Consider the following 17,614-nt stretch of genomic DNA (forward strand, 5'->3'; position numbering starts at 1 on the left):
TTGATTTACAGATGAAGTTGTCACAAGCTCCAGTGTCCAGTTCAAGTGTGAAGTTGTCTCCCTCCAGTTTGATGTTTTCAGCAAGTTTCACCATCTTGGTTGATGTGCATTCTATCATCTTTACTGGTTTTCCTGCTGCAGATGATTTCTTTTTCTTGCATGCTCTTTCTATGTGACCTTGTTTAGAACAAAAGTTGCAGGTGGCTGCTTTGAATCTGCAGTCATCCGCTGTATGGTTAGTTCGGTCACATCTGTAGCATAGCTTTCCTTCCTTCTGCTTGTCAGGTGTAGAGTTGTTTTTCTGGAGTGGTTTGTATCTTGATTTCTGTTGAGCAACCTTGTTGACTTTAGACGAGTTTCCATAAACTGTCTCTTTGGCAACTTTAGCTGCTTCTTCTGTTTCCTGTGCTACCTGTATAGCTTTGTTGAAGTTGAGTTCATTGTCCTTGACCTTGAAGAGAGATTTGAGAACTGCTTCATTGTTTACAGAGCAGATAAATCTTGTTCTGAGAGCCTCATCTAATGGATCTGTAATGTCTATGAAGGCACATGTAGTTGCATCTTGACGAATTCTGGCAGCTAACTCTTGAATAGCTTCTCCAGGTTTCCTCTGCATGTCACTCCAATACTTGTAACGCTCTCTAACAATGAAGCGCTTAGGGTCATACTGGTCTTTGAGAAATTCCAGTATTTCATCCATGTTGAGGTCGTTGATCTGCTTGGGTGTTGAAAGCTGAGCTGCCATATTACTAAGCTGCTTGTAGAGTGTAGGCTGTTGGTTGGTGAGAAAAGTGCCAGCAATCTTGTCTTGATGAATAGAATTTGCTGTAATGAAGGTGTTGAATCTGTCTATGTAATCTGTTAGTAGCTCTGCTGTTGGGTCAAAACCTGGGAAGGCTGGAACAGCGGTTGCAGCTGTTTCTTGTTTCCGTTGTAGGTTTTGTAGTAGTAGCTCCATCAGTTTCTTATTCTCCTCCATTCTTTCATCTTGCTGACGTCTGTATTCCTCTTGTTGCTGCTTGAACTCCTCATGCTGCTGTTGTCTATGCTCTTCTTGCTGACGTCTGTATTCCTCTTGCTGCTGTCTCTGGTCCTCCTGCTGCTTCTGCATTAGCTTGATCAGGTCTGCTACTTCTGCCATTGTAGTGGTGCAATTTTGAACAGTTACTCTTGTAATAAACTAGAGCTTTTTGTATCGATTTTATCAATGATAAAATCTGAACAAAACTCTTTGTAACTGTTCAAAAGAGAAATCCTTGTCGCCAATTAGCTTCTGTTATGTTTCTGCACAGAAGCAATCAAATAGAGTATTAAATTAGAGGAATGTGGTTTATTGCACTCTCCAGAGACAACTGATTTGATAACAGAAAACCCAAGTATTTATATGTTTGGTCATAGAAAAGCTTTGTAAAAAGCTACAAGCATTATTAATAGCTATAATGAGACAGTACTATAATATATTAGCTTGTATAAAGCTTTAGCTAATAAGCATAATGTTTGTTGGCAAAGTACCAATAATACTTGGCACTTGCATGACAATGTGTAAGGTCAATAAACATAGTTTTATTTAATGCGCGAAGTGTACTTGTGAAAATATTTCAAAGACATGGTTGCATGAAAGTGTAAACAGAAGCACATCGTGTTCAACTACATCCCAATTGAGCCACTTTGGAAAGGGATTCCAATCTACGGAGTTTTCGTGATGGCTGCGCTTAACTGTTCATTTTTGAGCTTTTCGAAGCTTGTTATCACATTTTCACATATTTTGCACCTACAACGCATCAGAGTAAGACATGGTGAACCTTTTGATACCAAATAACTGTAATGTGAATCTTTTTGCAAGTCAACCTTTAAAGTACTTGACATACCAGCAGTACATCTACTAATTATGTACATGTATGTATAACTTTCTATTGATATTAATAATCAACAAAATGATGTTTTTCGTTATACGCAAAAAATGTTAAGATAGCTAAGAGAAAACATTCTGTAAGATACTTTTACCACAAGAATTCTTGTAGCTTATTTCTCAAGGACTAACTTGAGACACAAACTTTAGGGATCCTTCAACAACTAGAAGGCTCTTTTATTATAACTAGTAAGGAATATTCACTGAAATAACCTAGTTTATTACATGGAACTGGGTTATCTGGTCAAAGTAGTCTATTTTCCGATATAATGAAACAATTCGTTAAAATATTATTGATAACTTACCAAAGCTGCTGTCATCTGTATACAACTTATATAAATTTGATCAAACTTACTGACCTTTGTATATTGAAAGACATCAGAAGTGTGTAATTTGCTGTTTTATGTGACTTGTTATTAGGGATTATCTTATCATGTTTAGCAGACAACTTGTGATATCACTTTTTTAATAATAATAATAATAATAAATCGTCAACAAACGATGACTTTTTTTGCATTTTAGTCATAATTACTGCAACCAATAGTAAGCAGGGTCTTACCGTTTGTCGAAATCATTATTCAGAAAAAAGTTTTATTCCCGTAGCCATCTAGACCAGTGGTTCCCAACTACCTTGGAGCCATGGACCCCCTCAGCTCTTTATATAAACGTCATGGACCCCTTTATAAACATCATATCATATGGTGTTCATAACAATGCATTGTAAATTGGCGTACGTTATAAATTAGATTAATATAGGAGTCAATAGATTTGACATGTTTCTATTTATTTACTTGTATAAAGCAATGCTATACTAAATTGCTTTGACTGTTAATTTTTAGTAGTCAGTTTGTTAGTGGGATGAATTGTACTTCTTGTTTTTCACCAAATTCTCAATCTTTAGGGAAATGGTTGACAAAGCGCATCGCATGTCGTCTTCAAGTCCCAGTCGGTTTCGTTGTTTCGATTTGAGAACAACCTTTGGAGGAGAAAGCGGACTTGCGTAAGTATGTAGACACAAATGGGAGCAGAGTTCGAAGGGCGTGTTTGGCTGTCTGTGGATATGGATGAATAATGGAAGGCCAAAATTCTTCAATGGTTTTATCTTCATAAACATCTTTGGTTATTTTACCGATCTGCTGGTTTAATTTTGTTGTTAAATAAATATAGTTGTCAAATATTGTAACAATTATGATCAGTCAGCTGCCATTAACAAGCATTTATGGTATTAATAGTCGCCATTGTGAAATGAACCAAATTTGGTTTTACATTTGGATTTTGAGCTTGAAAACTAAACTGCACAGCTTTGCCACTGTCCCGTCTTATTGGCCAGGTCAAACAATGTGACAACGACAAAAGATTTTGCCATTTTATAATATAGTTGGAAAAATATTAATTAAAACTAGGAAAAAAGGCCGTTGTTCGGGTGATTTCGGGAAAATTGTATTTAAATTTAAGCATATACTAAGACCCTACCAATCTGAAAATTGGTAAAAATAAGTAAGTTGAAATGTATTATTTTCCATGGATCTTAGTATATCGCTGAAATTGAAAAGGGAAAGAGAGAATTACGTGTTTGCTGGTTACAGGTTTTGTTGTTTTGTACTACTAACCGGAAATCAGGTACTATCCAGTGATTGACGCGCATAGGATCTAAAAGTCTAAACCCAAAAACCTAACAAGACAACGCGACCGCCCCGCAAGAATTGCATTAGCCCTGAAATCCAGGCTAGCACAATCCCATATGATAGTCGTCATCTATCCTTTTAGAGTTTTATATCATTGATCCAACCACTGACAGAAATAGCTGTAAATATCTAACTAGAAAAACCAATACTGGCACCAGCCTGCGGACCCCCTCGAAAGCTCCTGTGGACCCCTAGGGGTCCATGGACCACCAGTTGGGAACCACTGATCTAGACAATATCATTATGAAAATTTCACAACCGTCCATGCTGCCTTTTTCATCAGCTATATGTTTTAGTACTCTAAACTGTCATCATGCCACTAAAGTATTGTATCCATGCTTGAGTTTGTTCTCTGAAGGCAGTGTTATTATGTGGTAGTATTTGACTGTTCCAGATTCCTATGAGGATTTTTCATTCAATATTAGTGGGTAAGAAACTAAGTAAAGACGACTTCTACTACAGCGTTTAAAAAGCCGGTATAATTTTTAAAAGTTCTAGTAATCAAAATGAAAATTAGCCATTTTTTATGAGGATGGTTTTAAAAGTTTTTAGGATTAAAATGCTGCCATGCAATATCCCAAAAATATAAATTATATATGTATTTTATTATTATATATATACCGGTAGAAATATTTATAAGTATGAACCAACAGCAAAAAATGATGACAGACGGAAGAAATGAAGTTTTACCTTCCGATTTTTATTTAATCTGAAAAAAATTATCATGAGCTAAATTTCCTCAGATGCTGGTTTTTATGTCGAATTTGTTCAATGTTGAAAAGTTATGTTAATTTTTTAACCATGTTTGTATATTGTAAACAATGAACATAAAATCATTTCCTAAGCTGGTTTTCCATTGCATCACCAAATTTCAATTCATTTTTATAAATTACACAACACGATATTGCAAAGGTTGTTACATACAGAAAAAATTCAGGATGAAATATATAAAGGCTTATTAGCAATCAGCCAATATACAGTACGCAGTGATGATTTTTGTTCAACTTGGAAGTGACCATAACAAGCAGCACTTTTTTAGTTGAGGATAGTGCTAACTTTTTACCGCTATATTGGCAATCACTAAATATTGGTTCTTCATCTCTCCAGTACATGTACTTATGAGGTCTGCTAGTACATGTCTTACACTTGGTTGGTTGGTGTAGCACATTAACAATACTTGTTTCTCTTTGTTTGTTTACTTGAAAAGCTGTCACAGGTGCTCATCATACACATTATATCATGTTTCGTGTTTGCTATTCCGCTTTCCAACTTTCAACATTTTCCACTTCTGCTCTGAATCATCTTGCTCTGCATCCATAACTTTCAGATTTACATCTCTTATTTTAGTTTTTCTCTTATTACCTGACTCTTTAGCGCACCTGTGGTCACCTTTTATGCTGGTTCAGTACCTGTTCTTCTGTGTCTTGATGTGTGTTTTATCATTAGTTCAGATGTTAACATGGTTAGCGTATTAATATGTTAACTTTCACATGTTAATGTTTTTACCATGCCGGTTAGGAGAAACATTTATTGTTTGAACAAACTAGATGGAAAAATATTTGATACTGTACGTAATTTACTGATCATAATCATAGATTGATTGAGAGTTTTATGAAGTTGAGGAGACATAAAAACGAGATATGAACTCTCAGAGACTTACGTGTAAATAATATAAATGTTAAAAAGCTGAAGAAAGGTCCCACCTACCATAACAGTGATGAATAATTTTACACTGCTGTATATCAATATCATGAATCAGTGTAGCGAACCTCGCAAATATGTTTACGCAAAGTGTGTATGTTCGTGTTTATATAACTCGGTGTGCTCATGTATGTAATTATGTATAACTTTTTATTAGCATTGAAAATCATCAACTAAATGATGTTTTAATTACAATACAAAAATTCAACAAAAATGAAAAGACAGAAGTGAGGAGTTATTAAGTGCGTTGAACTAACGCATTTTGAAAGTTGATAATCCAATACTGTTACAGAGGCATCAGAATAACAAAGTGAAGATTGTAGGAACAGAAAATTCATAAACTGAAACATATGTTGGATGTACATGTAGAAAGTTGGTGTCACAAAACAGGAAATGATGTGGGTCATATGTGTGGAAGGATGAATACAGGTATTCTGAACATAATTTACACAGAATTCTGAAATCTGTAATAAAAAGGCAAAACTGAGCAAGTTTGGTAGAAGACAGAGTGTTTAAAGATTTTGCAATGTTATGGGTGGGAGTGTAGTAAGTATATGTGATCAGTCGTACACAAACTTAGTAAAAGTTTTGTAAGAGGATTATCCTTTTCTGCTGTCAATATGGTGAGAAAGAGAAACACATATCAACACCAATGATAAGATCCGTTGATCAATAATAAAATAAAACAACAGTACTGTTTTTCTGTTTATAAAAATATCTGCAGTGCGTTAAAAGAAACGTATGTGATCAAAGCTATATGCAAACATGATGAATGTGTTTGGACCATGTAAAATCATCACTTATGATGAAGCCGAGTAGTTCAGTTGATCTCTTTCGTTACTGAATGTTTTCCCTCCACATGTAAATTGAAAAGTACAGTACAGTATCCATACTTGTGAAATGACAGATCAACAAGTTGTAACTTCTGCATATTGATTTTCATGTGATCGGTAGTACACCACTAAAGAATTTTATTGATATCAGAAACAACTTCTCATTTAAGCGAGGTGATGCTGTTGTTTCTTTAGATGAAAACAGTGTCATAAGCTTATGCATACTAAGAACTGGACGAGGGCATTGTAAGTAAGTCATTTTGTACACGTACATTAGAAAGAGTGTAGGGATGAGACTACACGTTACTTGTACCAGGTAGTTCTACCTGGCCTGACATGGCTGGGGCACAGAAGCAATAGGGGTTGAATGCAATTCGTAACACCATCAATGGTTCTGGTGTGATTCGAATCACTGACCTAAGGATCATAAGACAGTGTCTTAACCACTTATCACACTTTCAAGTAGCAGTCACGGTTAGAATATTATTATTTTATCATCGACCTAAGCATTTTTAAGAAGAAAGATGATATTTTTTCATAAAAATCATGTTATTAATGCACTGCTTGGCTTACTTTTTAAGATACGTGTGCTCAGTCAGGTGGTATGAGGAGACACCAGATGAGAATTTGAGAAAAATATCAGGAAACCCACATTTCTAGAATGACAATTCTGTGGGCAGAATTTGAAATATTTACAGCATTTCAGCTAAAATTAAGATAACAGTGTAAACACCCAAAATACTTTTACAAGTCTCATGCGCTTCTGGGCTCTCAACTCAATTATCTCATTTTAAATACCATAAGTGTGGCTCCTTCTCTGAATTGATTAGGATTAAAAATAGCTAAAGTTTTGTCCTTCTGTTGTTTGCAAGTAATTTTCTCTCCTATTGTCTATTGGCACCTATTGTCGATAGTCTTTGTCTATTGTCTAGACATTGGTAGTTATACCATGTAAATAGAGAGATTGTCCATGACATGAGTTTATGAGACTAAATTTGTGCTCAGCTCTTAATTCTGACTACAATGTGACTGCAGTCGAGTTTTGCTAAGTACAAAATTATCCTCCTGATGTCAGATTGTGTATTGGTATGGTTATGATCTCATATTAGATACAATGCATTGTTCTAAATTGCCCCTGTTGCATTTTGGCTGTAACACTTAACTCTGGGTGCAGGAGGAGACGGAGGTCTTTTTCAGTTGTCGAAATAGATTTGATCGAAACGCCTGCTGGTGTTGCTTAGTTTGTTGATTTGACTGCATCAGACGAATAGGTAGCCACACGCTTTGGCGACATGGAGGTGAGTCTGTGTCTGCAGATATTTAGGTTGTATGTGCTGACCTTTGTATCTTTATCTGCTGCTCCTGATGATTTTTGTCATGATGTACAGAGATTAGGAGTGTAAAGTTAATTACACACGTTAGCTCTAACCAATTTCAACTATCAATATTTTCTTAAGAGCTGGAGGAGCTAAGCTACCTCACTGCTTTTATTTTATTAAGAAATTGAAGAGCTATAGCTACTTCACTGTATATAACTCGAGAATCTCATCTAGTAGACATATTGTGCTGCATTCTAGCAAATCTCATTGTATTTTCAGCCATCACAAGAGCACCTGCCTGAGGTTTCTACATCAGATAGACAGCAACCTGAACAAGCAGAGTCCACTGTAGGACAACTGCTGACTTCACCTAATGACACTTTATCACCCATGCATGAGAGAAACTCTGGTGTTTCTCATAGTTCAACGTGGGACCACATGACGGAGCCTCACAGTAGAGTTGCTGGGTATGTTGTTTGATTCAACTTGTTGTGACTATAATAGTTACAAAACAAAATAGAGACCCTTACAGGGGCGGATCTATTGTGGTGCATGTGGTGCAAAGGCGCCACCATAAATATGGCAAAAAATTTAAAAAAAGAAGATTTAAAATCCATCAAGAATTGAGTAAATTACAATTTATTTCACTGAGAACTTGCTTTGGGAGGAAATGAACAAAAACGGCCTAGTCGAGCTCGTTATAACGAATCAGTTGTAATAACATTGACCTGAATTTGTTTAGCTTATAAACAAATGAGAGTGGTCCCAATAAACATCTCCAATTGAGCCACAACTTTTTCGAAAGAAGTACTACAAGCAATTTTAAAAGCAAAATGTCTCAAAAGAAAGGTCAAGAACGAACTTTGGATCATTTTTTTCGACGACAAAACAACAATTCAAAAAAGTATGCCCTAATATGTCTGTTTTATAATAGCATTGTTATGTAGCTAATACTACGAAACATTTTTATGGTAGTTTGCAGAACTGATGGCTAATTTCTGCACAGCCAAACCAAATGGCTGTTGAGGTTTTGTGATTGATTTTGTCTTGATTTTATTTTATTGCATAAACGTTTTTTAACTTTCTGTTTACATGTAATCTTGATATACATAGTATAAGGAACATTATAAAACACCAATTTAATTAATCATATCTAATGTCAATTTTTACCTCTAAACTTGTTGTTTGCAGCAAATAAATGATTACACTTTTTTGGGCTCAAACACACCTCTCCCTCATTCTAAGATGCCTAAATTTCAAAAAGTTCCGCTAGCGCCGGGCCAGGTAAGGGGGTTGCCCCACGCACCCCCTCCCTCTCTAGATATATTACACAAATTTTGTACCACACACATTTTTTCCTAGATCCGCCCCTAGCTTAACTCTGCAACTTGAACACAATAGCCGATATGATCTATAGTAACGATAGCAACTAGTGATGTCATGTTGGCACATATTTTTCTTCTAAACGTTTTAGCCGGGTCAGGTTTTCTCGAATTTATCTTGTTACATTTTAACACTCAAATCACCGCAAACATCAACAACAGCTGAAATTCATAGATAAATTTCGATACTTTTTGATAAAATTTATTAAAACTTTGAGTAAATTAAGTCAAGTCAGTTAAACAACCTGTTCCTTGGATAAGATAATTGACCAATGAGAATATGATCTAGTTAGAAACTTTTTAGGGGAAAAGATAGGTACTCTTAGGTCTGATGGTGGGCGAGTATATGTCAAATGAGTTTAATAGCTATTTAAAGACAATAGGAATTCGTCACGAAGTAACTTCAGCCTACTCTTCAGAACAAAATGGTGTGGCAGAATGGCTCAATCGTACACTTGGTGAATCTGACTGGTGTTTGGGTGCGTAGCCTATGCCCATATCTCAGATCAAAAGAGACAAAAGTAAGATATCAAAGCGAAGAAATTACGCTTTATTGGATACAGTATCACGTCGAAAGCTTATAAATTGCTCAACGAGCAAACTAGAAAGGTTATCGTTAGACGATGTTGTATTTAATGAGTCAGACTTCGGGAGTCAAGATAATGATATCATCAAGTAATGTACCAGTAGCCAGTGTAGACGTTGTTGTGCCTGCACCTCAAGAAGCTAACAAAGATACTATACATGAAATCGTTGAGGAGCCGAGGTAAGTTGAAGAGCGTCTGCTGAACCAACCAAGATGATGGTTGACAATCAAGCCGCCATAAAAAAATTGCACAAAATTGTAATGTACATGGCTGCATAAAACATATAGACATCAAATACTTCACAAGAGAAGCTGTAGTAAACAAACAGATTAGTTTAGAGTGTTGTCCTACTGATAGTATGATAGCTGAATTCCTGACTAAACCGATACCAAGTGAGAGATTCACAAAATTACTAAATCTTATGGGACTTACTTGATATTACAAAACCAGTAACCTAGTGGGAGTGTTGAAATATTATTGTCTTTATTGTCAAGCTTTTCATAGCTTGTTTCTAGTGTAATGTAATTATAGCTTACTGGTTTGTGTGGTTTTTCATTGCTTTTCTAGCTTGGGTTGCCAGCTGTTGATAATACTGGTTATGCTGTGATTAAAAGGTTGGTCACTCTTGTTGTAGCTGTCATATTGAACTGATATGAGAAATATACTGTCTCAACGTTCGCTATAGTAATTTATGTTTCAGCTATAAAACATAAACAAACAACATATGAGTCAGCCACTATTGACCAATGAGGTTGCTGAATCAACTTGTCATGAATGTAGGATTTCTGCCACCATTTTTAACATTAACATGTATAAAGTGTGTTCTGTTCTAATTTGTTGATTCATTAGAGATGTCGGCTTAAAAGTTTCTGTTGGCACCTCGCAGACCAAGTGAGAATTTGCTCAATCTGACAAGCTGAAACGTGTGTAATTGTAGGCAGCAACAGGACTCTACACAGGGACAAACCCATCACGATTTAGCCAGTGGTCAGGACCCTTTACAACCAGCGCAGTTTTTCAGTCACAATCATGATCCAGTCTTGTCTGCAGCTTCTCATCCTGGAAGTTACTCAAGTCTAATGCTTCCTGAGTACATGTATTTTAGTTTCCATCCTCCCTACTACAGCCTTTTTAGACGAGTCACTAGGAATGATCCTTTTCTGCACCACGGTTACTATGGTAACACTGAAGGTAAGTCAGTGTAGTGACCGTGTATATACACTATGAGGTATATGACTGTATGAAATACCAGCATTGACTATCATGCTGTTGAGTTAGAGGGCATTTTTACTTGCGTTTTAGCATTAGATTTAACAGAGATGTCAAACACAATTGTACAAGGGGCCAAAATTCAAAACACACTTGAGGCTGCAGGCCGAATAGGATAAAAATTTATTTAACACACTAAAACTGAATGTTTTTTGAATATAAAGATGGATAAAAACAGACAGGAATATTATTCTGAAACAAACTTAAACCGTAAAGGTTTACTTGCAACAAAATTTACATTACAGTTATTTGGCATCTTACGGTTCGTCATGTCTTACTCTGCTGTGTTGTATGTGCAAAATATTTGGAAAAGTGATAATGAGCTTTTAACTCATTCGCAACCGATTAATTTTCATGCGATCTGCCTCAAATACCAGTCATTTATCTAAAAAATGCAATAATTTAACTTACTACTACAAGAAGCTGGATTGAAATAAGTTACCCATTCAATTTTTAAAATCACCAGCCAAGTCTCCTTCTTCAAATAATACAAAATTCAGATAGATACTTCATAATGAATCTGCATATTCACTTATGGAGTTGAAAAATATTGATCACGAGCGATAAAATTTAATGTCGCCGCGATGATTTTCGGTTTACGTGAACGTCGACATCGGTTTAGTATTTTGGCTATAACTTTTGCAAGAGATATCATTGAGGCATATTTGTAAGTTTTTCTGATTGGCCAAAAGATTCTCGTTCGAACTAATTAAAAATTTTCTTTTATAACTTAGAAATAACTGTACATGAAATGGGTAAATTTCCAAGGCGAGATAACTCGTGTTGGTAGCCTAACTACGATACGTATATATTTCGTGAGTTAACTCGCGGATGATTGCGAATGAGTTAAAGGCTCAAAGACACACAGTTAAAAAAGTAGTCGTAGGTTGGAATCCCATATTTTGTTGATGTGTTCAACTTGACGAGGTGATTGTTTTGACATACGGTGTTATCACGTGAAATCAAATGCCAATAAAAGGCTCCATATAAAATGTCCCGTAGCCCTAGTTTATGACAAACACTTAGGGTTCTACTGGAAAGCCCCTTATCAAATATAGATGCTCGCTACTTTACAGTTTCGTTTCAGCTCGGTCTAATCATCTAGCCATCAAATCATGTGACCCATATTTCCCACTATATATGATGTGAACAATTTCTGCAGCATTTGTTAACTATCACGGGTGACCAGCAGGCTCCCCATATTTATATGAGAATGATATGCACTCCCTCGAGCTAAGTTTATAAAATTAAACTGACTTTTGCGCTAGGTTTAGAGATGTCAGTGCTCAAAGTGGCAGCATTACAATGTTGATGAAATAGATGTGTAAAAACAATAGACATGGTTTCTTTGAATGCGTGAAGTATATTTGTGAAAATATCTCGATGGATGAGGTTGCATTAAAGTGTAAACAGAAGCACATTGTGTTCAACTCCGTCACATTTTAGCCGTTTTGAGAGGGATTCTAACCTATGGACTTTTTCATGATGGCTGCGATCAGCTGTTTGTTTTTGAGCTTTTAAGAGCTTGTAATCACATTTTCACATATTTTGCACCAACAACACAACAGAGTAAGACATGGTGAATCTTTTCATATCAAATAACTGTATTGTAAATTTTGTTGCAAGTCAACCTTTAAACTACTATTTAAGTTTTTGCTTTTCATAAAAATATCTTGTTAAAAATAAAATTCAAATTTCTTTGCTCCTATGTCAATGTATATAAAAAATAAACTTGATTATCCCAAAAAGATTTTGCTCTTCTTAAAAATATATTCTATCAAAATTATACAAATTAGAAATATGAACTTGCTGAAAAAACCTGGAAATATACATAAAATGTGTGCTGTTCAGCAATAACAATTTACACTGAATATTCAGTTCAGTTCAGTTTTATTTGCTCTTATGACCTTGATCTGATTATATGATTTGACCGAAGCAACTATTTCATTTACGTTTAGTGTAATGTCCTGTGTTGTGGAGATTCTCACGATGGACAGCAGTTGCTCAACAGGCTAACGGCTCTCTTCGTAATATCTTGTAATAGCTAGACTTAATTGATGCTAGAAGTAAGTGACAAGGCAGGTGAAGCATTGCATTACAGTTGGATATGCAGCTCTGTGCAGTATTATGTCATCAGCGCTTCATATCAATGGGCCATGAATGTAAAATGATTTTGCGGGCCAGATAAGATTGCAAGGCGGCTGGATGTGGCCCGCAGGCCATGAGTTTGACACATGTGCATTAGAAAGTACTTTTAACCAACATAGCTTCCATGAAAGCCTGGATGCTGAAGTATATGTGTATCTCGATGCACCGTGCGTTAATGTGTCTTTTGCAGAACCACATTATGAAAGGGGAGAGCAAAATCAACGACGCAGTCCTGGTACACAAAGACGGCTTGCTGAACAATTTCTCATGTCTCATTCTTCCACTTGGGTAAGTTTTTTAAATGTCTCCTTGTCATCATTTTCGTCTTTGCTTTCAACTGGTCAAGTGACATAGAAAATGGCTCTAATTGTAGCAGCAACATGCTGCCAGGAGACCTACTGAAACTCACACCGTGGATGACCAGAGTCACCGTATAACTACTCCCCACTCCTCTTCTCATGCTGCCCTACCTAGAGTATGTAGGCCTACTTCCATCTGCTATACTGTTGTCTGTGTTTCTACTTGTCAATGCGCTGTATTCACTAGTGAGCTTTCACAACTCCAAGAGTTCCTGTCACTGTAGTTGACTGCTCTTCAAAGTTTCGTACTTGTTGAAATGGAGTAATATGTACTTTAAGGAACCATTACCCGCGCCGAGAGAGTGCATCAGGCCATGCCACCCTGTGCAGTACGAGGGTACATATGAACCTGATGAGAGTCTAAGAAACAGTAGCGAGAGATCATGGCTTAGCCTTGATACAAGGAGGCAGAGGCATGAAAATCCTGATCATCCTCATAATCGATCTCCACGTGAAACTGAGCATTCCTACACCCAGGCAGATGTACTTACAAGGTGAGAGCCAGGCTAATCTAAAAATGCTTAGACAATGTGATTCATGGATGTGAGTTGAAGACTAACTATTCGAGTTTATTTTTGAATAACTTGAATAAAATAATTTTATCTTTTCACACAGACTATCTAATTTAGAGTTTAACAGCCAAGTAGTTATTTTTCATGCAGTTGACAGTGCTAAGTTAGAATAGTAAAACTAGATACATGGTACTGTAATGGCTGACTGTTTCCACATTGAATTTTTTATCTGAAAATTTAGATATTTTTTCTATCAGCTAAGATTTGTTTGTAGTTTTAGGGATGTGACTGACTGTCAGATGTTTTAAAATTAAATTAGGCAAAATTGATCTCTGTTAAAACGCTCAAAAAGAAAGATGGATCTATTTTTCTGAGTGTTTCAATGGCAATCCAGTTTTGCCAAGTTTAATCTGAAAACTTCATGGCAGTACATCACCTGAAACAACAAACAAATCTCAAGTGATAGAAAAAATATCTATACTTTCTGATAAATACTTTTGAAACTTTACATGAGAGGCCCTATAACTTGCAACAAGCAATCTATATGAGTTTGATTTATACATAGTTTGTATATGTACATGTATCTTCTGTTAAATATATGCACTTGTGACAGTGCTCTGATAACTTAGACATTCTGATAACTCGAACACTTTTGCTCGGTCCTGCGAAGTTTGAGTTATCCAAGTTTGACTGTATTTATTATGTTACCAGCTGTGTTTGCCTTACTTCTGCAACAATTTTTATGTGTGATATGCAGACGAGAGACTTCGCAGACCTCGCCACATCAGCATAGATACGTGGAAAGCTTACCTGCAGAGTCTTTGAATTATAGCCAAAACCATGTTGATCATTCAGAGCCCTGGTATGTAGCGAGTTCAATAATTTAATCTTAATTGGTATACGGCCTTTCAACTTTACCCTTTCATTGTCATAGTTTCATGATTAACAGTATCTCAAACAGGACCTCAGTTCCAAGGCCATCCTTCACCCCGAGGCAGACAGTATTCGACGATCCAAACAACAATTCCACAGCTGAAAGCTCTCCTCCTATTGGCCACTACAATGTTGGACAGCCACATATTATTATCAACCATGCTGTAAGCGGTACACCCCTCTCTCTTTTGTTAGTTACCTAGCTAGACCATATTACTCTGTCAATTATATGTTTACTCATGGATTTAATTTTATTCACTGGTCACCATTTATATATTACTTTATTGGCAATAGTTTTATTGAAAAGAAAAGTTATTTTCAAATTATGTCGTACAAGAATCATAAAATATAATAAGAAAAAAGGCCAACAGTTGGCCATTTAAATCATGTAAATGGTTTGATATATACAATAGCAGTTCAAATCCCTTTTTCTACTAAAAGAACGGTTATTACGTAGATGACTGTTAAAGCCGCTAGCAATCGTATTTTCAAACTTATTTTTAAAAGTATTATACAATCTGTTCGTATCACGTAAATGAGATGAGTTGAAAACCTGTAACTGTCTTGTAAAACACAAAAACACAAACCACAATCACCTTTTATATCACTTTTTTATCAATTTCGCCTCAGGTCTACCAGCCAGTTCAGCAAGGTCAGACTCACAATCATCTGATGGGCTTTCTGTACGTTTACCAACTTCAACACCAGCAGCCCTTTCACCATGCTCCAACCCACCCTCACCAGACGACCAATGACAGCAATATAGGTGCCTCACAGGAGACGATCGATCGTACGACGTTCGCTCATCGATACAGCCAGAGGGTCGCTAGTGACAGTGATGATGGCAGCTCAGACGACAAGTGTACTATCTGTATCAGTGAATACAAGACAGGTGAACATGTTCGGTAAGTTACTTTCCGCGCTCGACAGACTTCTGCTACTACATTAGTTTACAGATTTGTGGTCACTATTTAACACCTTGAAGTCTAGTCTAATATATACAAACAGGAAACTAGATCATATTAGCAAGTTACATTGACTGTGTAACCTGTATGTTATTAGAAACTTATCTCCTGCCAGCAGACATTTTAAATTTGTACACCTGTATGAAATGCCCTCAGTATTTCACAAATTAGTAATTCACTCAATTTAAAACTTTCGAATTACACTAATAAAAGATTAAACACAAAAGATTAAAATTTTAATTATCATTGTATATGATTCAAATTACATAATCTCCAAATTTTGCAGCTGACATACAGTTGTTTTTATTTTCTATGCTTCGTATCGAGTACTTATTTATGTCTAGTATTTATGTTTAGTTTCAATATTGAGTCATAATATATAAAGTTTTGCTAAGGCTTTGAACTACATGTAGAACACCGCCTGGTCATATTTCGCTGTCATTTGCATAAAGTCCCTCAGCTAGCTCTGCATTTGTAACTGATATATCTCACTACTCAAGTGTCAACTTACCAAATTATTAGATTATATTACAGAGGATTACAAAAAAAGGCTTTTTTGTTAATAATTTTCCCCAAATTTATTAATTTTTAATGGTCAAATTTCATTAAAAGGCCTATTGATGATTGTGTCGTATTGGACAGCCATGAGTTCCTGATTAGTGACTGCTCATTAAAAAACACCCGTGTACAAGGAAACATAGATTTTTGATAATCTTCAATTAATCATTGATTATAATGTACATTGTGCTGTCTTTAAGAATGAACGTTGATCTACAAATATATAGGCTATCCCAACGTTCTTGTAGACGACTACCTTGTCTTCATCTTTTCCATCGAGACTGTATCGATCGGTGGCTTAATTCTAACAAGAGGTGTCCGATGTGTCGTGCTGATATTGAGGCGACAATACCAGAGGCAGCTGGGATTTCCACTTAGTACCTCTGATGTGTTGAGTTGATACTGAGGCGACTACAACAGAGGGAGCAAGGGTCTCTGGTTAATACCCCTGACACTGTTCATGACGCTTTTTAAATAACATAAACTTGATATGTCTTATCTCAGTTTTTATACATATTGGTATAATATTATTTAATTGATTTACATTTTTTTGTAGTGAACTGTGTGAACTGTTTTATTGTGGTTGGTTGTTTTTCAGCCAGTATTAGGTGCTATAATAATTGGATTTCCATGGGTTCAATCCATTTTGTTGTCTCATTTTCCATTTTAGAAAATTGTAGAGTTTGAATGTTTGTAATAAGTATTATCACAGCTATAGTGTTAAAAAAACAACATTGCAGTAATATCCTGTGCCTTTATTTTATAATGTTTGCATACATAGTGTACATTTTTAGTATTTTGTGTTGTAAAATATAGATAGCGCTTGTACAATCAAATGAAGGTTGAGTATGGAATAGCTAGAATATCTAAAAATCTAAAAAGCACATTCAGATCTGAACACAATCCTTTGATAATGAATGCAGGAGTTGAGGATATTTAAAATTATGAAGTAATCTTTAAAAAATCTACATGTTGCGATTTTAAGGTGGAAAAGTTCTACACCGGTATGATTAGCAGCCTTCCTTGCATTGTCGTCGCTCGCTTCTTTCAGACAAATAAGGTAGTCATTGAGCACGGTTGCAGTTTATTTCCTAAAACTAGTTAATGGGAACATTGTATATCCACCCTCACACATTTAAAAGCAAAAGGTTTTACAGTGATTGAAACATCCATTCACGGGAACACACAAAGTTGGTTGTAAATTCTGTTGACAAAAAGAAATGTTTTAATAAATTATGTTTAAAATGATACATTTAAAGGTTTGCTCTTGTCTAACAATCATGCCACCAAAATATTGTCACTTATTGATCTGAAGCACCTCTATAAATTCTTGATTGGTATAAATTAAAAACTAAAATCTTATATCGAAACAGGAAAGGTGAGAATAACTTCTTAATAAACTTTCATTACCAAGAAAATATAAGAAGTTCTCAGTCAGTCAGAATTTTTACAGT

The 17,614-nt window shown here is 35.7% G+C and overlaps 1 protein-coding gene across 1 annotated transcript; it reads left to right on the forward strand.

Annotated features, from left to right (window-relative positions):
• Nucleotides 1–7,420: 7,420 nt before the first annotated feature.
• LOC137390853 (E3 ubiquitin-protein ligase Arkadia-like) lies at nucleotides 7,421–16,538 on the forward strand. Its single transcript, XM_068077170.1, has 9 exons — nucleotides 7,421–7,426; nucleotides 7,727–7,914; nucleotides 10,354–10,607; nucleotides 13,024–13,121; nucleotides 13,207–13,308; nucleotides 13,472–13,686; nucleotides 14,666–14,801; nucleotides 15,268–15,542; nucleotides 16,409–16,538. The coding sequence occupies exons 1-9, from the start codon at nucleotides 7,421–7,423 to the stop codon at nucleotides 16,536–16,538; spliced, it is 1,404 nt and encodes a 467-aa protein (XP_067933271.1).
• Nucleotides 16,539–17,614: the final 1,076 nt, after the last annotated feature.

Source organism: Watersipora subatra, chromosome 3 (assembly GCF_963576615.1).
Source record: "Watersipora subatra chromosome 3, tzWatSuba1.1, whole genome shotgun sequence".
Lineage (NCBI taxonomy): Eukaryota > Metazoa > Bryozoa > Gymnolaemata > Cheilostomatida > Watersiporidae > Watersipora > Watersipora subatra.